Here is a 21,695-nt window from a genome sequence, read left to right on the forward strand (position 1 = left end):
TGCATACGGATTGTTCTTGGCATCTGGCTGACTGACGGTATCTCAAACAGTAATCTGTACAAGAAGTGCGGTTCAATCCCGCTTTCTAGGGCTATAGTGAGAAAAAGATTGAGATGGCTTGGGCACGTTCTGCTAATGGAGGATGACAGATTGCCGAAGAATATCCTTTTTGGCCAACCGTCAAGAGCTAAACGGAAAGCAGGTCGTCCACGATTGGGGTGCGAGAATGTCATAAAGAGAGATTTAGGGAAATGGGAACTTTCTATGAGGGTGTAAAGAGGAAGGCTTTGAATAGATTGAGATGGAGGAGGAGCGTGCGTAGCTGTGTCGGCCTCAAGCGGCTTGGTGGCGCGTTAAGTTAATAGTAGTAGTAGTAGCAGTGAATATCTGGTTCCGAGAGTTTTTCTTTACATTCAAGTCTGATGCTCCACTATTTTCAAAAAGATGAGGAAATATGCAGCTTTCCTTCAAACATTTCTTTATCTTCTCTTCCAAAGCATTCCCTTGGATATAATAGTTATGACAGGATTTGTTTAAGATTAATAGAATATGTACTGATTGACTGGTTGGCACACCAACCTAGAGTAACAGAAACATTTCTTTAAACATTTCTTGAAAAATGTGAGCCTGAGAACAACATAATAGTCAGTGAGCGAATTCTTCACCAAGATCTGCACTACCTATCCACCTATTACGGCTGATGAAAAGTCCACCATACTTGAAAAATGTGAGCCTCTAGTCCCTTTCCCGATTGCGAATGAAATAAAAATCTTAGGAGTAACTTTCACTAGTGACTGTAGTTTCATTGCCCATATTAATTTAACCGTCCACAAGGCTAATGCAAGCCTTCAGACACTTACCAAAATGACACGTTTTGGGTGTGATACTGGAAGTTTTCTTCATGCCTACATGTGTTATGTTCGCCCGTTGCTCGAGTACGCGTGCCCGGTGTGCGGTCCATCTGCTATCCGCACAGCGTACCTATTACGCGACATAGAGTCCGTCCAGAAAAGAGCAACAAGGATTATACTCCGAAACCGCGACATACCCTATGATCAAGCCCTCGCTAAATTAAATTTATCCCCACTTAAAGTCCGGCTTGAACACCTTATTCAGCAATTTGGAAAATCCGTCCTAGCCAATAAGAGCCACCGATCACTACTACCCTAAAGCGGCCCTTCCCAATAGCCGAACTCGGTTACAAAATAAACTTCTACCCCCTAAAGTACGAACTAATCGTTACGCCAACTCATTTGTGCCTTTCTTCACATCAATTTTCGATGCTGAGTTATAGTGTGTGATTTTTGTTTAAATGTATGATTTTGTAAAAAAAAAAAAAAAAAAAAAAAAGGAATTTAGCTATGCTACGATAGTTTTTAAATATACTGATCTCTCTCTAGTTCTTCCCATGAAATTCTAAATTCCTTAAAATCGATGTTACGAAATCTTCCCGTCCCGTTCAAGGACATCCTACTTTCGTTTGACCCCAGCTGTATTTACAAAACGCATAATTTTTGGCAGCCTTCCATCCATAAGAAATGATCTAATCCTGTTAGCGTTTCTTTCAAATACCCTTAGAAAGTGCGATTAAACCCAGTTTCTCAGGCAGCTTTTTTTCATAAAGTCATTAAGTCACTAAAACTATCCGTGGACAATTTCTCTAAAACATGTCAAGCATTCTTTCATCAAGCCTTTGAAGCATCCTCGTTTCAGAGCCATTCTTGACTACTGTCATTTCTGTGGCTTTCAGCATCCTAGTCTTAATTCTGAGACTTATGTTCATATTCTTTTAAGATTTTTCGGATTACGAAGAAACAGGCTACATCTAAGTTATTCTTGGATATAATCCACCTTTTTAACTAGCCAGGATATCTATGTAAGCAAACAATCCCCTCAGTGAGTTCTCTCCAAATATGCTCTTCTTTCTCATTATTATTAATCTAAGCAACTTAGTCTCCTCTGAGTTCCTCAAATCTTTCCTTCTTACTTTAGATATTCAAAGGCAGTATGGTCTTTGCACAAAATGTTCTTAAAAGATAGAATTTCCAAGCTGGCATATCATAATCCTTTGTATTTAAATTCAGCATTATCATTACAAAACTAACTAAATAAAAAAATCAGAGATGAACCTCAAACATCATTTTTTTTCTTGAAAAACAAAGTAAAAAACAAAAAACATTTAGAGATGTACATACAAACACGCTAAGATTTCGAAGCTTGTCTTCTCAAGAGAACATAGATTTTCTCCTTCACCCACTCCTTATTGTATGGCGCATATGTGTTGCTTGACTTCATGTAACTAAAAGAACGGAAGAAAAGTATAAATCGTAAATTAATCAGCAGGATTTTGGACACATTAGAAATACAGTGTGAAAAATTGGGATTTCAATTTCTAGTCATATGTGTTGCTTGAATTTATTTAACTAAAACAAAAGAAGAAAAATATAGATTTTGTTTAATTAAAAAATTTTTTTGAATATTAGAAAGTCGCTGTGAAAAATTGGGATTCCAATTTCGAGTTTGTGCTATATCCCTCTCAAGCCAAAACTTTTAAAGTTAAATCTGATATTTTTCCTTTAAGGTAAACCCTTTGACTTTGGTCATTAATAGAATAAAAAATTATTTATTTCACCTGGAGATCCAAAACATCTAGCGATGCGATGGTAGAATATTGCCATAAGGCAAGTTAATTAAGGAGGAGGGACAGGGGAAACAAATCTGCCGGCAAAACGTCAACATTATTTCTCAAATAAAAAAAAAACTTGATGTAACGGAATTCGGTTGAAGTATTAGTGACCAGGATTGCATTTTGTTAACATATCATATATTGCATATATTGCAATATGAAAAAAACGATTGAAATTAATTTTCTAAAAAAATATTTTATTCATGAAAGCTGAGCTCTCGATAACAAAAAAAAAGCAGTTCTTAACGGTAAAACAATGAGATAAAATAGAATTTATACCTATCACGTTCGACAAAACCTATTCTGGGCATTTTTGGAAATGGCTAATTCAGGCCCCCCTCCACCAAATTAATGTTACTGGAGTTTGGTAATAAAAAAGTTATACAACTCGTAACACAGATGAACAGTATAATATTTACGCTTACAAGCAGATAGCGTTGCATATGACTGCTAGACATCAGCTCGTTTCAAATATTAACGGAAAATTCAAAAGAATCAGTGATCTTCTTCTGGTTGTTCAAATCTCTCCAGGGACACATGAACAAGGAAATTATTTACCACATAAAGTTGCAAGACTATTTATATGTAACCTATCCAGCTATTTGAATGCCAAAAAGCCGTTACCAGTTTGAAAAACAGTTTTTCAACTGAGTGCGATGGCACATCTACTTCTCAATTAAAAGATGTAGATAGTGAGTTATGTCAGTCCCTTTTGCGTATTTTCAACCCTTGTATAACAAACATAGGGTTTTCCTAGATCCCCTTAAAGTCTCTAATGCTTTACACTTGTCTAGAAAAGGTGATGAAGATGGTCCAAGCAATTATAGATCTATTACTACTTTATTACCTGTTTCTAAAGAATTTAAAAAAAAGAAGAAAAAGTAGACCTAATTAATTTTTTATTATGAATAGAAAGTTTTGCTTTTCTAATCAGTATGGTTTTTATGAGTGGTAGATCGATAGAGCATGTAGTAAGTTAGCTGCTTTACATCATGTTTTATCAGAGGCCATTAATGACAGAGGCTATTTGACAGCAACTATTTTTTTTTACATCAAAAGATTTTATACAGTTGATCATGTAATTCGTTTGGATTAAGGTGGAAAATACACGCAATTCGTGGAACGGCTCTTGATGCAATAAAGTCACATTTATCTCAGTTAAGTTTTGGAGTCCAATTTGGTGATGATCATGTCGCATTTCTCCAATTGAAAATTTTTAGATTATTCAGCTATTTGGGTCGATAGATTTTTATTTCTTTAAATGGTCTTACAAATTGCCAATATCGTTCGCAGATGGCACAGCAATTAGTTTGAGCCCTCAAAGTAATTGATGGCTGGAAACAGTAACTCTGAATGCAAGTTCTTGGTTTAGCACCAATCGATTCATTCCAAGCCTAGGGAAGTCTGAATAGGGTTTTTGGGAGAATTCTGAAGTCAGTGAACCGTGTGCTATTTTGAAATATTAATATTGGAAATTCTTCCTTGAAAGCACAGATGTTATCAGATATTTAAGAACATTGAAGATTCAACCGTGTCATTTAAAGCGCAAAGTAGCAAACTTAGAGCAGCAGTGCCCATGAACCTTGGCTGCTTACATAGACTCAACTTTTTATTTTCATACAAAATCGTGTTGTATTTTGCATTAATTTGTGCGATTTTAAACAAGATAATGCCTGAGTGTTTGGATATAGACTTTCTTTTCAAACCTACGAGGGCTATAATTGTCCAAAGTAAACCAATAAGAATTTCAGGAAATGTTTTAGCATACCCTAGGAAGATTGTAAAATCATATGAAACTAAAACATATTTTTTTCCTGAACATTCTTGATTAAGACAGATTTTTCATTTTAATTTCGGAATGTGATTTTAAAAAGTCCTACATAGAGACCTTTTTTTCGTATGGAGAGAAACTTTTCATTGAAAATAAACACTGTTGTTCGTCAATAGCTAAGATAAGTTTATTTTCCCGGCTGACCACGGAATAAAATGAGGAGGAAACACTCTCCTGGACTAAGATTATGCTGGTGATTTAAGCTTCCTAGAGGAGAGAGAGAGAGCATAATGAATGAACTTATAGAGGCTTTGCAAGTTTAGGGCGCTAGAATAAGTTTGCCAATTAATGTTAAGAAGACTAAGTCACTAAGGCTAGGAAAAAGTGACGTTGGGTAACGAAAAGATTGATGAGGTGGACAGCTACAGGTACAGGTGGACAGCTACAGCAAAGATAGTGAGTGCAGTGAAGATGCTAAAAGTAGAATAGCCATGACCCAGGTTTTTTTTTCACAGTAAAAAAAAAGTTTGGAAGAATAGGAAGACAAGTGTGCAAAACAAGATTGGAATATTGGGAGCTACAGTGATGACAAGTGTCAAATATGACTCTGAAGCATGGGTGCTCCGAAAAGCGAATGAAGATTTGCTAGATGTTTTCCAGAGAAATTGCCTACGCATTGTTCTGGGTACTCAGCTGACTGACCGTATTCAAACAGTAGTCTGAACAAAAAGTGTAGTTCAATCTCGCTTTCTAGGGCTATAATGAGGGGAAAGTGCAGATGGCTAGGGTACGTTCTGCGGATGACAAATAGCCGAAGATTGTCCTTTTCGGCCAACCGTCTAGGGCTAAACAGAAAGTAGCTCGTCCGCAGTTGGAGTGGGAGGATGTCAAAAAGGAAGATTTAAAGGGAACGGAAAGTTCCTGTGAGGGTGTAAACAGGGAGGCTTTGAAGAGATTGAGATGAAAGAAGAGCGTGCGTAGCTATTTTGTCCCCAGGCGGCTTGGCGCTGCGATGAGTTGTTAGTTGTAGTAGTTAAGAAAAGATAAATTGATATTGATTGTAAGTTATCAACTTCCTCTCGTTGCGAGTAATTACAATTCATCTGAATTAGTAAGTGAATCACCCCCGTTATTCACATATAAAAAGAATTTAAAGAAGAAAATTTCATTCGACTTAAAGTATCGGGCTATTCTAGTATTTTGTCAATTATTTTGGGATCCTTATCTCTATCTCCAGTCACTTTTTCCCCGCTTTTCCTTGTTTTTACTCTTTTTAAGGGGTGTACATTTTTGTTTGTTTTGTTTTTGCAATAAAGTGGCCAATCGAGTTCTACCTATCTGTCTACCTTTGTCAAAAATTGGTATATTGTTTACAGTTTTGATTCAATAAAACTTCAAGTTCAAGTTGTTTGTTTTTTGTTTTTTTTGAAGAACTGACAATATAAACTTCCTTTACCATAATTTTCAAAACAATTTTTCATCCCCATTTGTTTTAATCACTATAAGTTAATCCTAGATTTTAGCCATACCCTTTGAATAATCGATATTTTTCAACATTTAAATTTGCAGCCTTATTAGGGTGGATAGACTTTTTGGGGTTCTGATAGATTAAACTTGTTTAGACGAGCAAATAGGCAACTATTTAAGCGACATAATGTCGTGTTTTCTGAAGCCAAAGGATCCGGCTATCGATAGAAAATAACTTTAAACAAATACTTTTCTCAATCGAGGAAAAGTTTTTGAAACTATGAAGCACGAAATCAAATCCCAACGCCAACTAATAACGAAACAAGGTTATTTTCCATAAAAACAAATTTGAAATATCTGATTTCGAAGGTTTTTTCTTTACGTGCAAGACTGGTGCTCTGCTATTGCGAAAAAAACTGTGGAAATCGATAGTTTTCGTCCCAAAAATTCCTTTATTTATTACTAAAACAGTTTTTCCTCAAAAGCATTCCCCTTGAAAACAGTAGTTATAAAATATTTTGTTTAATAATTAATAGAATATGCACTGATTGACTGGTTGCATATAGACTTGGAGCAAAAGAAACATTTCTTTGCTTGGTGAGCTCCTAGTTAAAGCCCAACAAAAAGCAGTAGTAATTCCATTTTTAACATACTTCTCATATTTCAATAGTCAATGCAAAAATAAATCTCAATATTTAATTTTATCACGAAATTTCCATATCCAAATAATTTATCCTATTAGTCTTGATGCGGCTATTTGCCCTTGACCGTCGCAGAACCAAGTCGAATGAGGCCAATACAGATCGTCCACATTTCATCCACTCCACTCTGTTCAGAGCTTCCTTCTTTAGTCTCTCTCATGAAATTATAAATTCCTTCAAATCGTTGTGACGACATCTTCCTGTCCCATTCAAGGACATCCTACTTTCGTTTAACCTCAGCTTTATTTACAAAGCGCACAATTTTTGACAGCTTTTCATCCATAAGAAATGATCTAATCATGTTAACCTTTCTTTGTTATTGCCCGAGAAATTGTAATCAAACGCTCTTTCTCAAGCAGCTTTTTTTTTACACAATATAATTCAAAAAGAATATCCGTGAACAATTTTTCAAAAAATTGTCTAGCATTCTTTCTTCAACCTTTGAACCACCCTCTTTTCATAGCCATTCTTGACTACTGACGTTTATGTGGCTTCTAGCATTCTGATCTTCATTCTGAGACTTATTTTTACATTCTTTTAAGCTTCTTTGAATTCCGGAGAAACACGCTATCTTCTAGGTCATTCTACTTTTTCAGTCCACCCTTTTAACTAGCTACGCTCTCTGTGTAACAATACTATCCATCCCCTCAGTAAATTCTTCCAAAACCTAATTTTCTTCTTCATTTATTTTAATCTAAGAAACTTAGACTTCTGAACATTTATTTTCAAACTTTTTCTAGCACCTTGAGCTTTCAAACGTCCAAAAATTCATTCCATTTCCTAAATTTTTATTTAGGATGCTTAAATTGTCTGAATAGTCAAAAGCATAGGCGATTTTAAGCTTCAAATTTACTACTATGTTCTCTCAAAGTCTTTGAGAAGTTTCTCAGAACAAATTCCATAAAATAATTTATATTAACAGGGTTAACAAGCAACCCTACTTAATTCCAGATTCCGCATCTAACCAACTTCCAAACATCACTTTCTACCTTAACGACAGCAACATTATTCTTTTTCAATATACTAATCTTTGTAAGGGGTTTGTAATCTTTGTAATCTGGTGAAGCATTTAAAAAAAGACCTTCACTAAAATTTCATGGCCAAATTGGCCAAATTTGGAATAAGAATTAGTGGTAAAGAATTAAAAAAAGGAAAGAACGGCAGAAAGGCAGAGACAGAGATAAATTGAAATAATGATATTTTATACTTACACCAAGCACGACAGATCTGCTAGCTGGTCAATAAAGTCAAATAGCTGTGTTATGTCGTAAGTGATTGATGGAATGTTAGGATTTTGACGTTTTAAATGTTCCTCGTACAGTTTGCATACTCCTAAAACAGAACTTTTGTTTAAAACATAATTAAGTAATCTCTTAGACCACACTGCCTTTCTATTCCAAAATAAACGAAATAAAAATGTCGAAAAACGGATATATTTTTCACTAGGATAATGATAAGTCTGGAAGCCATTCTCACCGGGTAAAAAGTAAATAAGCAACCTAAAATAAACAAAACACGTAAAAAAAAGAGAAAGGAAAAGCACAACCTTTACAAAGAAACAAAATGATTAAGAAAAAAAAAGAAGAAAAACTCACATCTTAACAACGCCCAGTTTTCAATTCTATTTATTACACGCAACAAGGCAAACAAGACAGATCAGGATGTCTTTCTGATATTTGAATTAAGAAAAATGAGTGTTCTATCTATTTGAAAAATTTACATATAAATTCAAAAAACCTACACTACACATTACACTTAGATATACAAAGTTTTCTTGACAATGCACACCCAGAAAACTTTAACACTATTACATTTGACTAACTGAACGAATAAATAAATCCAGTTTGATAAATATGTCCAAAAATAGAGTATTATTGTCAAACGAAAAAAAATGTAATAGCTAAAATAAACTGACTCATGATATTTCCCTACATTCGTAGAATTCTGGAAAAATAGTTTTTCAATGAAAATACGAAAAAAAAATAATTCAAAAAGCAGAATGATCAGAAAAGGTCAGAAAAGTCCTTAAGTATCATGCAGAAAATGCAAGACTAATTTAAAAAGTTCTCAATAATCTTTCACCATTCATGATATCGTAAACTTTTAGTATCTGATTAAAATTCTATAAAACAGTCTAGCAAACGCAGTTTTCAATATAGCACTAGTCTTCCAGCATTCGATGATATAGGGTGATATTACAAGTCAGGATTTTTTTTTCTAGTTTTAAGATATATGTTGGACAGACTACGAAGCAAATCTTTTTATTTGTTATAAGTTTCAGCTTCCCTCTTTACTTTCATCAGAAAAATTTCATTTTTATAATTAATTTTATTTCGTTTTTAGTTTTCTTATATATACACAATAAACCTTACCAAAAGAGTTTGTCTAACATCGAAGATAAAGCTGAAAAGGTTAACATGAGTTTTCGTTAACATCGGGCATTAAATATAGGTTTTAAATTTTCCGCGAAATATCAGTAACTTCGCCACATGTCAGAAGTTTCATTCACAATAATGTCAGAAACACTTATGCAAAAAGTACTGGCTATAACTGCATGTTTACATTCCTGGATTCTTTACAAAGAGTTTCAACAACATCATGTGCATAAGTACTCCCGTCAAGGCCGTATCAAGGGGAGGGGCAAGGGGGTTTGAACCCCCCCCCCCCCCGAACAAATGTTTGTCCAGCTCGTAAAAACATAACAAAAATGAATATTAACAAATTTTTGATGCTTCGTTTAGATTTTTTACTCCCCACCCAAAAAAAAAAATTCTTGGATACAGCCTTGGCTCCCATTCTTTCAAAAAGGACTACTAATGATTTATGATAATATGATAAGTTCTTTATCAGACATAAACACACTTGGAAATTTGTCAAAGTGGCAGAAAAAAGAGGCACAATTTATCTAGACAGCAAAAAAAATAAATTTCAGTCCCGAACGTACAGCATCTGTCCCTTACACAAACAACAGGGCTTTAGACAAATTCTTATCTATAATTTCAAGAAACAAGTAGAGCCAGGTTAACGAAGTTATCTGGAATTAGCTCAAATATCAGTTCCTGGAAATCTATTAAAAATTCGTTCGTCTTACTTTAGATATTCATTTATTATTGTTACCATGCAACAGGCTGCATATCACAATAAATAACACAAAAAAAAAACATGAAAGCAGTTATGTTGCCTTGCCACACCAATTGATCATGGTATTATGTTTCCTTTGGGATGCACTAAGACCATCTAGCGAACTGGGTTCTAACAAAGATGGACTATATTTACCACCTCTAAGTTGAAGATTTGGTGTCATTCAAACCTGTCGACCCCCCCCCCTCCTTTTGAAGATCTATCCCTACTTATACGGTACTTATAAACCTAACATGTCGAAGACGGTAGCCGGCTTTTACCTAAATACCCCTGTGGAAAATAAGATTTTCTGAATTTGAGAATTTTATCTGAGTTTTTTCTTATTAATTTCCATAGGGGGGAGAAATTCTGGCACATGTTTATTATGCGCCACTCACTCAAGTTTACGCAGTGTGTAAGACTAAAGAACAAACCAATTTTTTCCTTAGTTTCTTCGTTACTTTAGAAACAAATTTGGGCTATAGATTTGCACATTAGGGGGATGGAGGTAAAGTATAGCGGGTCTGCATGAAAAATGTGTTAGGTACAATTATTCTGCATCTTATGAAGTAAGAATTGAATTCTGACTTCAAACTGCCCAAATACTTTACCCCTCCACCTTATGTGTGCAAATATATAGCACAAATGATAGATTTCCTATATATTTTGTCACTTGCCTTTTTCTTGTCTCGCGGTAAGCTAAAAGAAACTCAAATATAATTCTCAAATTTGGAAAGCCGTATTTTCCACAGGTGGTATTTTCCAAGGGAAGGGTATTTACCGGGGATATTTTCCGCGGGGGAGGAATTTTCCAAGGGTTATTTTCCAGAGGGGGGCGAACGCCTAGAACCATCAAGACACAGAAGCACAGTATGGCATTTTACCTACAAGGAGACATCCCACGCAGAGTACACAAAAAACAGCTTTTCAAGATGTTACACCTCTATTTAGAATGGTCTTCCGAGGACACTATTCCTGAAAACTGTCTGTGGTTTCCTTAAAAAGAAGTTCAACAGACACAACGCTAGGAGAAAACCTAGACAAATGGTGGACTAGTGGCATATCAGGCATCAAGTTTTCAGTAGCCTGACGCTATGAATTCTGCCACAAAGAAATGTTTATCAACTGTCTTATTAGACCTACACTCTAAAAAAAACTGTGAATATCATATAAACTTACCTTCCATACAATCATTGACTGACTCAAAGTCACTATATGTTCGGGATTCAGGTTTAAGAGATGACTGTATCAGCAGAATTGTATGAGACTGAAAAAAAATGAACTTGAATCTTACATACCATTTGAAGGGTTCAATATAAAAGTTAGCCAAGTCAAGAAAAATAAATTCCATGTGAGAGGTTCTTATAGATAATTGACAATCAGTTTTCCCCACTTTTGGTTCTAATTTCAGAAGAACATTAAAGGAATGAATTGTATTAATGCAAGGAACTTTTCCAGTTGGCAATCAGTGCATTTCAAATTGTTCTAATGTTGTATATGGTTAAGATATTCCAACTAATTACATGCTTGTTAAGAAAATTTAGACGCATCTTATGGTACAGTAATTCACGGTAAAATAGCAGAGTTCTTCACAATAAAATAAAAAAGAGTAGCCCTATTAGAATTCTTATTTTATGCTCTTTGTGATGTTTATAGTTGTCTTTATGAAAATCTACCTCTATTATACTAATGGTCCTAGATGTAGCCTTGGGCTATATACAAAGCTAAAGAAACACTAAAGATGAAATCCTTACTTTATTGCAGCAAGTTTAGTTAATTATATGTGCATCTATTTTTCTAAATCATTTTAAATAATTCTTTGCTGAACATACTAGGCTATCCAATAGACGGTCCAATAGAGTACCAATGATGGTACTCTTTTCTTCTGTTCTTGACCTGTGTTACTGCAAATTTGAAAAAAAAAATTCTGCAATGAAATAACACTTGCATTCTATACCTTGAGTGTGCCAACAAGAATAGCTGACATGAGAATATTCGGCATAAAAATATCTTTCTAAAGGAGAATTTAGTTAACTGATCATTCAAAAAATAAAAATAAATTAAACCTGCAACTGAGTCAAATGAGGAAATTTAAGAAATGAAAACACAGTTTTTGGAATGTTTATGATTTCTGTTCAACATGTTGTTTTATTCCATAGAAATATTTTTTTTATATATATGTATACAGGAAACAGCTTAAGAAGAGAAGAAAGGAGTACCATGGTGATCTATTTAATCACTTATACAGGGCTGTTCCTAGGGTTGGATGTGCTCAGGAAAATTTAATTACAGTGCCCCCCTCCCAGCTCAAATATAAGCAGAAAACTGAATCAAAATGGGCAGCCCTTCAGCAGAAAACCCCCCTAAGCCACAGGGCTTGGGGCTGCTGCCAGGCTACCCCCTCCCTTTGAACAGTGCTGAGGCTAGAATATACAACAAAGAATGTTATTATTTGGAAGTGTGGAAAAAATGGAAAGAAAATGAAGATATGTTTATCATAATTGGGACTTCCTGCATACAACAAAGTAGGATTTTTATCAGTAGGTTTTTCTTCAGTTTCATATGAAGCCTACAGCTATGTCTGGGACCATTAGGGGGAGGAGGGGTCCACTGTCACAGTAACAATTATCATACTAAAAAGGCATAAAATAAAGAGTTGAAATGGTACTACTATTCTTGTTTTATAGTGTTTTCTCCAGAAGAGCCCTAGCTCTATTGTGTTACCTAATCTGGTTAATTTTGAGACATTTCTTTTACTTACATAGGGACGAGATGTACATAAAGGAGAGTGGGCAAAACTGCATGGGAGTGACTCCATACATTGGACCTCTTGTCTTAAGTTTTTGAGCTACTCTATTCAAAAAATTCCCATTTGATACCATTCATGTAACACACATTTGCCACAAATCTTAGATTTTGGATAAAAGAGACAACTGTGAAAACAGATAAAGAAGTTTTTATATGCTTGCTGAAAATCCTGACAAATGTAGTCTTTGTCATATATTTTCTAAGTTATTGTAGCTATTGGGCTATAAGTTAGCAAGATCAGATGGGGTATGCTCCTGCTATTTGCATGATAATTTTCATTAGTATATGTTGGGCCATTATCTGCAAAAAATGAATTTTCAAAATGGCATCAATCAGGAGCAACTCTAGATGTTTTTTGGAGCAAGTCTGGATACTTTTTGCTGTGTCTGGTCCTGCCTTGTGTTGATGGACAAGATTGTTGTAGCCTAGAAAATGGAATTAGATGTAACTGGAGGTAGAAAATTGCAAAATATTGTAGTTTGGTCAGAGAGAACCTGCAGACTTCTTTCCTTTCTGTGCCTCATAGTGTGATCTATGTGATTTCTGTGTTATTTTCTTCAGATGTTGATGATTTATAATTTTTTTAGATGGCTTGCAGCTATATTCAAAAGGGGAGTGGTCCTCCTGATCCAGAATTAGTCAGGTGTGATGTTATTCAATTTGTAAATGGGACTTCATCTTTCCAATCAACCAAAGAAGAATTGTCTTTGAAGAAGAATACCCTTGTGCATGTCATAAAACAATACAAGGCGAAAATGCCTTGTATTCATCTCAAGCCGAGTGGTGGTAATGGAGGCAATAATGACAGTGACAGTGTTCAGAAGAGCCCTAAGCTTGTTTTTACTCCAAAACAAGAGAAAGAGCTTGCTGCAATGCTAACTACTGAGCCATGAGCTAACTCCCTATGAAACAAGAAAGTTATCCTACCAATGGACACTAACACTGAATATCAAATTCTTGTCATGCTGGGAACTGAATAAGAGAGCAGGAGTGGACTGGCTAGAAGGGCTTGTCAAGTAAAACACCAGTTTATCCATCAGAAAACCTGAAAATACAAGCTAGAGTTGTGCTGCTGGCTTAAATGCTGTTACGATTGGTACCTTCTTCCAAAACCTTAAGAATTTGTATTGCAAGTATCCTTTTCCTTCTGGTCAAATTTGGAGCTGTGACAAAACAGGAGTACTCACAGTTGTCCAGGTCCCAAAAGGTGATTACTAAAACGGGAGTAAAAAACATGGCACAGACTTTGTTGGCCGAGAGAGGACAAAATACCACAATGCTATACTTTGTATCTGCAACTGATCAGACAATTCCACCAGTGTTTATTTCTCCAAGAGTCAAAGCTTCAGAGAGGATGTATCAAGATGGACCACCAGGATGCATTGACTTAGACAATTGCAGTGTATGGATGACTTAGGACAATTTTCTTTGTTCTATGGAACACTTTCTAAAAGAGGTCAAACCCAGCACAAAAGATCCTGTATTACTCTTGTTCAACAATCAAAAGAGCCATATTCCAATAGAAGTAGTTTCCTTGCACAAATATAACAACATCTACCTCCTAACCTTCCCCCATTGTCTCCAACCCCTTAATGTTGCATTGCATGCAAAATTGAAACATGCCATCAGGGAGACAATTGGATGCAGTTAAACCCTGGTTGGAGAACTTCAACGCATGAAACAGCAAAGTTGTGCAAGCATCCCTTTCTGGAAAAGCTGAATCAATGAAACATCACAGCTGGTTTTGAGAAGGCAGGAGTTTGGCCTTTGAATCTGAATGATTTCATAGAAGCCAATTTTCTTCCATTTCACATGACAAACTACCCAAACCTAGTTGAACAGAATGACCCACATCCTTCAAATATGGATGATCCTCACCCTGGTTCAGTTTGTGCCTCCTGTCTTGATGGATCAACAACAGTCAATGCAAAACTTGCCTATAGACCTAACTCCTGAAAGCATCAGACCTTATTGAAAGACAAAATGCAAGTAGGCCCACACAAAAACTGCAGGAAAGGCAAAAGTAGAATTCAGACAGAAACACCAGAAAAAGAGCCCTAGAAGCAGAGACTGAGCTAAGGCTTTCTAATAAAAAGAAAAGGCTGTTAAAAAAGCTAAAGGTTTCATTCACTGCTGACAAAACTTGAGATAGTATTTTACTCATGGATATGCATCTTAACAACAAGCCAGATAATGAGTCTTTACATGGTGAAAGTGTCAGTGGGCTTGATACTAACAATGAATTGAATTTGAAGAAATTCTTGAAACGAATTTTAAAGTGGCAACAAATTCTTGTCACTACTTGGCAAGAGTAGTAACAATTAAAGTAGTACTATTAAATTTCTTACTTTATGCTTCATTTTAATATTACTTTGAAAATGCACTTACTCCTCCCTCTGATTGTGCTGTTATCTTCAAAAATATATTTCTGTATTGATTATCATATTTAACTGGCTTCAATTTGCAATTTAAGGTATTCATCTTGTGATGCCTTGTATATGCCAACTCTTTGTCAAAATGGGTTTGAGGAAAAAATTAAAACATTGTTTTAAGTGATTTCAATTCTATTGTCAGAATTAAGTTTCACTTTTGAATCTATTTAAGTGATGTTTCTCTTTGTTTATTAGATATTTCCCTACTGGACAGGTCAAGACCTATTGAAATTTGGACAAAACAACAATATACCTTAAATTTTAGTTTTCAACTTATTTTTCTCTGGTTTTTGTTCTGATAAAACAATTCCCGCTATTTGAGTAAATTTTAAGCTATATCAATTTTGGTATTTAAATTTTTGATTTCTAAATTTCGGAAATGTCTTTGCAGATCTTTGAAACCCCATAAATTGGAATTAAGCAAAGTTACTAAGCTAGAATACTTTTCTTGTACTTTATTTATTCTGCAAGGTTTCATTTTTATAATGTAAAAATAAGTGGCTTTAAAATATCTTCCCAGGGTTCCCCAGGACAAAATTTAGTTTACAAGTCCATTTCCTGAAAGTTTCATTTTTCTAACCTAACCCCTTTCCAAGATTATGAGAAGTGTCCAATTCAATCAATCTAGGTTAATATTGAATTGGGTAGTCTATAGTTCTACCCAAATTCAATCTTTCCCTTACCCTACAAGGCTATGAAACTCCCAACTCTGGTTTATAGAAGAAGACAGAGTAATGCCATTCTGGCTCATAAGCTTATTAATTCAAAGGAACTTCCTGGTCTCTGCAATGTTGGGACCCAGCTAAATACCCGCCCCTTCTTGCTGCCTGTGGTTATTGCATAGTGCTTATTTATTGCTTGCTTTTGCTTATTGCTTTTTTTTATAGGTGCTTGGGTTTCCAATTAAACATTAAATAGAAGAATTGTTCATGGTGTCAGAACAATGGACCCATCTACACCCTCTCCATTCATTGACTGGAACCAGCCTAACTTGAAAGATGCCTGGACAAGGTTTTCCAAGCATGTGGAGTTAATGTTCAGTGGCCCCTTGAATGGAAAATCTAATGCAGTGAAGTGCTCCTACCTCCTCATATGGGTAGGAGAGAAGGGCAGAGACATTTTTAGTACCTTTGTTGTTCTGGATGCCAGTGAAAACAATCCAACTGAGTACCTAAGACTGTTCAAAAACCATGTTGAGCCCTCTTCCAATCCCATCTTTGAATGCTTCAAGTTCCACAAGCAGAGCCAGAAAGAGTTTGAAACCATTGAACAGTACATTACTGATCTCAAGCTAGTTGCACAGAATTGCAGCTACAGCCAGCAAGATGAGATGGTGAGAGATCAACTCATTTTTGGGCTGAAGAATGATAGGCTCAGAGAAAGACTTCTTGCTGAAGGTGGGAGCCTAACTTTGGACAGAACTGTCCTGATATGCAGAACATTCCAGAAAACCCACGCACAACTACAAACCATTCATGATGAAGCAAAGCAGACTATCAAACAGGAAGTTGATGTAGTTGGTAGGAGAGTAACTGATAGCAGAGCAAACAAAGATTGCTATTGTGGTGGCCCATACAGTAATGAACACAGATGCCCTGCAAAAGGAAAAAAAATGTTCGAAATGTGGTAGATTAAACCACTTCGCCCGTGCATGTAGGAGCAAATCAGTCCATAATATCCAGCATGATCGCCTGATGGTTGTTGAAGACTGTGCGGCTACCTCAGAATTTTTCATAGACTCCATAGACAGTGCTGCTGAGAGCAGCACGATTGCTACCATCAGACTAGTTGAACACACAGCCATCTATGCTTAACACCTCTGATATACTTATCTCCTATTGTGATGGCAAACTCAAAGTACTAGGAACCTGCAACCTGAAACTCCAAAGAAAAGACAACCAAGATCCAGAGGTCCACAAATTCTACATCGTCAGTACCGCTAAACAACCTCTCTTGTGCAAGAACTCAATCGTCTCACTAGGCCTGATCAAATTCTTGAATGATGTTACCAAGAAGCCAGATCAAACTGTCAACAGAATCCTTTCTGAGTACGAGGACGTCTTCCAAGGGATTGGAAAACTAGAAGGTAAATGCCACATTTACTTGAAGAGAATTGTCAGCCTACAGTACAGCCACCAAAAAGGATCCCCATATCCATGCAGGATCAATTCAAAGCAGAGCTTAGCCGTCTTGAAACCCTTGGCGTTATCGAGAAAGTATCAAAACCAATGGAATGGGTTAATTCAATAGTCATTGTTGAGAAGCCCAATGGAAGTCTCCGTTTGTGCCTGGACCCTAGAAACCTGAACAAATGCATCAAGAGACCAGACCACCCAATACCAATTCCAAGAAATTCTCTAAGCTTGATGCACGCCATGGCTATTGGAGCATGGAACTCAATGATGAGTCAGCTAATCTAACTGCCTTTAACACAGCATTTGGAAGGTTTTGCTTCCAGCAATATCCCTTTGGTCTGAATTGTGCCCAGGACAACTTCCAAGGAAAGATGGAAGAAATATTTGCTGAGCTTATTGAGATGGCAGGTCTGGGCCTCCTTATCAACGACATTGTTGTCCATGGAGCAACAGATGAGGAGCACAACAGCAACCTGGAGAAAACTTTACAAGTCGCACATGAAAAAGGTGTTCGTTTCAACAGAGAAAAATGCATCTTTGGCAAGACAGAAATTCCATACTTTGGGCACATATTGACCTCGGAAGGTATCAAACCAGACCCAAATAAAATTCTTGCCATTCGCCAAATGCCCAAGCCTAAGGGACCTGAAGAGTAACAATTGCTGCTGGGTATGGTCAACTACCTTGGCAAATATATCCCAAATCTGTCAACATTGAACCACCTGCTCAGAACTCTTTTAAAAGAGCACAGAACTGTTGGCAGTTTCCAGTGGACCTGAGAGCACAACAAAGCATTCACCAATGTCAAAAAACGCATTTGCAAAAATCTAAAATACCCAACTTCTGAGGATGTTGTACTGAAAGTTGACGCATTGCAGCATGGCCTTGGAGCTACATTAACGTGCGATGGTAGAATCTGTGCCTTTGCATCAAGATTGCTTTCATCAGCTGAAAAAAAATACTCACAGATTGAAAAAGAAGCACTGGCCATTGCCTTTGCATCCAAGCATTTCCACCAATATGTGTATGGACAGCCAGTCAAGGTTCTCTCCTATCACAAACCACTTGAATCCATCCTATCTTGAGGCATTTCAGTTGTGCCTCCATGGCTGCAACATCTAATGCTACAGATCCAGCCGTACAACTTGTCAGTTGAACACATGCCTGGAACAAGCATCCCTGTGGCCGGTGCTCTTTCACACCTCCCACTCCCTGAGACGGATGCAGAATTTGAATGAGATACAGAAGTCTTTGTTCACACCCTATTCAAGAACATACTGATGAGTGACAGTCGACTGTTGTGCATTAAATCATCAACCAAATCCGACCCTGAACTATCCTCTCTAACCAGCACCATCATCACTGGATGGCCTGAAACCAGGTCCAGTTGTTCTGAGAAAATTCAGAAATACTGGAACACCTGTCATGAGCTATCAATAGCCAACAGCATTGTTCTAAAAGGAGACAAAATCGTCATCCTGGCAACAATGCGCAGAGAGATCCTGCAACAACTACACCACTCACACATGGGAATGGAGAAAACAAAACAATGGGCCAGATCAATCGTCTACTGGCCTGGTATCAACAGAAACATTGAAGAAATGATAAGCCAATGTATCACTTGTGGCCGCTTACAAATGCAACCTCGGAAGCACCCTCTGATCAACATGGAGCTACCTGAATACCCCTGGGAATGTATCAGAGCTGACATTTTCTTGTTCAGGGGGAGGAACATCTGATCATAGTCAATTACTATAGCTGCTATTTTGAAGTGGACAAACTCACCAGTATGACCTCCAGCCAGCAGGATCAATGTCACCTACAACTCTCCCGCCTCAGGGGAATGTACAAAGCTCACCAGCTTCAAGATCTGCAAACCCTGGCATTGGTAAAAAGCTCTCCAAAGCTAGCAGCCCACCAGCAACTGAATCTGAACTCCTGCCGAGTGTCCACCATGTGCCCCAGACACTTGGAACAGAATGCCCTGCTGAATCTCCTTGCAGGTCTGCACATGATTGCAAGGCCCCTCAGAAGTTCTGTAACTATGAGCTCAACTTGTGAAGAAGGGAGATGCAATGTTGGGACCCCGCTAAATACCCACCCCTGCTTGTTGCCTGTGGTTATTGCATAGTGCTTATTTATTGCTTGCTTTTGCTTATTGCTTCTTTTTTTTATAGGTGCTTGGGTTTCTAATTAAACATTAAATAGAAGAATTGTTCAATCACCTTCCTCTGGCATCTGAGGACTCTCATACAAGAGGACATAACTTGCAGTTATCCAGGCATTTCTCCTCAAACTGGTAATACTCTAATTTTCTGACCAACTGTATTGCCAGCCTCTGGAAAAATTACTGCCAGACATCATTGCTGCTCAAACCACAAACAGCTTCAAGAGCCATCTTGACAACAAATGGCCAACAAAAGAATGGAAGTATAACTGAGGAGCACTCAAATTAGCAACATCAAACCACTAGTCATATGTACATATTCAACTATGTGTCATGTATTATCAACGCTGGAGTTTCTACAAGAAAAAATCCTTAGATTGCTTGAAGCTGTGATTTAAGGTAATTTAAGGTAACCTAGCCTATACTTTCTAACCTCACCTAAATATGTAACCATATCTAAAATGTAAAGTATTGTCTTTGAAGGTGTATAAAGGGCCTAAATTGAATTAGCTTTGATAGTCTTAGAGGGTAAGAAAGCTCACACACACACCAGATATCATACCCATATGCCAGATGTCACTTTGGTACTACATCTTCAAAAGCTTTTATATCCTTTTTAAAATACAGGGAGGCAAGAGACATTCCAACTTCATGCTTAGGATATACAAGTCCTTTACATGAAAGACCTTAAATCACCTTAAATTGTATTTACAGCAAGATAAGGTGGACTGCATTCTCCTGTAGAAAAATGAAAAAAAAAGAGCAAAAGGATTCAGTTGCCAAGGTGAATGATATGGCACTTGGCAACATTGAATTCAAGAAGCTAAGCTTCAACTGATTAACCCAGCAGGTGAAGATTATTTAGTAGAAAGGCATGATCTTTGCAGGACAAGTCTGGTCCAAAAAGTGGTAAATATATTACAGTTCATATAATTGACTTACCAATAAAGTGGAAATAGGCCTACCACTTGATGCCTTTCTTATGCTCTTTACAAATATAATAATTGCTTCAATTGCAAATTCATTGAAATTGATTCAATTGCAAAACCTAACCTAACTATAAATATTTTTGGCACTGAGAAAATGTAGTAATGTAAAAAACGAGTGAGAAAACAGAGCTTAGAAAACACAGTATTATCTTGTTGAGAATGACAAATCATACTTTACTTAGAAATTTATCATTTTTAAGAGCTTAGAAAGTGCTTAAATTTGAATTTGTAATGGAAATGATTATTATATTCATAAAGAGCACAAAAAAGGCATCAAGTGGTATATTCACTTTATTGGTAAGTCAATTATATGAACTGTGATATATTTACCCAAAAAGCTTCATCTGTATAAAGAGTTGATATGCTGCTGATAATGGAAGGAACATCATAGATGAAGATAGGCTACTAAAAAGCATAGGACCTAAAACACTTCCCTGAGAAACTCTACTCAAAATGAGGTAAAATTCTTGTTTAGTGACTTCTTGCTATCTTGGAAAGGGGTTAGGTTACACTAGAATTTTACCACAAAATGTATAGAGGAAGAAAGATTATAATTAATTATCAGAGTCATGCATGCATGACAAATATTTAATTTGGACTGTATATTTACAAATTAAAGGGGGGAGGCATAATGAAGGCAGCTCTGCAATATGTTAAATCTAATTTTTGTACATATTATGAAGTAGCCTAGTCTAAGAATTTTTCCTTAACATTTTTTATTTAGTGCATTAATAATTATTATTGCTCAGGAGCAAGGATCCAAGAAAAATTTTGGGCTATTGTTGATTAAGATTCCGCTCCCCTACCATCTGAATTGAGCTAACTGGTTTTAAATGACTAATAAACATTCTAAAGAAGATAAGCCTATTAAACTGTGGATAGTTCATGCCAAACCCAAAAACCTAAGTAGGCTATTATAAAGACTTGTCAAAAGAAGAAAAACATCGTCTTTATGGTTCATACAAGTCTGTTTACAAAGAGAAAAAGCAGTTTACCATTTTCAGCTTGATAGAAAAACAGCCCCAAGACTTCTTCAGCTTCTTAAAAGAAATATGTTCTTGCCAAATACTATACCTCAGCGTTGCGGAAGCTTTCAGCTAAATTTACCAATTTTCTAAATAATTGTGCCGCAAGAGATTAAATTGTACCATTTACTGTAAATAAATTAGTACAGTATAATCACAATTCAGTAATATTTGGCAAGTGCAGTCTTTACCATTATATAATCTCTATCTATTTCCTTGCCTTTCAGTAATTCAGTGTATATCCCTTAGATATTGAATGGTGGTCAGGATTGGTGTAATTTGCAATTACGAAAGCAGAAGGAAATTGGATGAGACGGTGAAGTAGCTCGCTACTGTTTCATCTCACAGGTATGTCTTAAATGAGTGGCCTATACAATATTTATAAAAGGGGGGA

General features: G+C 36.3%; 1 protein-coding gene across 1 annotated transcript; it reads right to left on the reverse strand.

The window, feature by feature from the left end:
- Positions 1 to 2,124: 2,124 nt before the first annotated feature.
- Positions 2,125 to 21,351, reverse strand: LOC136030182 (enhancer of rudimentary homolog). Its single transcript, XM_065708926.1, has 4 exons — positions 21,272 to 21,351; positions 10,925 to 11,012; positions 7,837 to 7,957; positions 2,125 to 2,299 (listed from the first exon to the last, which is right to left on the reverse strand). Exons 1-4 carry the CDS (start codon positions 21,272 to 21,274, stop codon positions 2,203 to 2,205), a joined length of 309 nt encoding a protein of 102 aa, XP_065564998.1. The 5' UTR covers positions 21,275 to 21,351; the 3' UTR covers positions 2,125 to 2,202.
- Between the last annotated feature and the right edge of the window lie 344 nt (positions 21,352 to 21,695).

This window comes from Artemia franciscana, chromosome 8 (genome assembly GCF_032884065.1).
Source record: "Artemia franciscana chromosome 8, ASM3288406v1, whole genome shotgun sequence".
In the NCBI taxonomy this organism is placed as follows: Eukaryota; Metazoa; Arthropoda; class Branchiopoda; order Anostraca; family Artemiidae; genus Artemia; species Artemia franciscana.

Excerpts from the sequence above, each read along its gene's own strand:
- LOC136030182 (XM_065708926.1), bottom strand. Across the intron at positions 7,958-10,924 it reads AGTCAATGATTGTATGGAAG|GAGTATGCAAACTGTACGAG; the intron begins GTAAGTTTATAT and ends GTTCTGTTTTAG. Across the intron at positions 2,300-7,836 it reads GCAGATCTGTCGTGCTTGGT|TTACATGAAGTCAAGCAACA; the intron begins GTAAGTATAAAA and ends CCGTTCTTTTAG.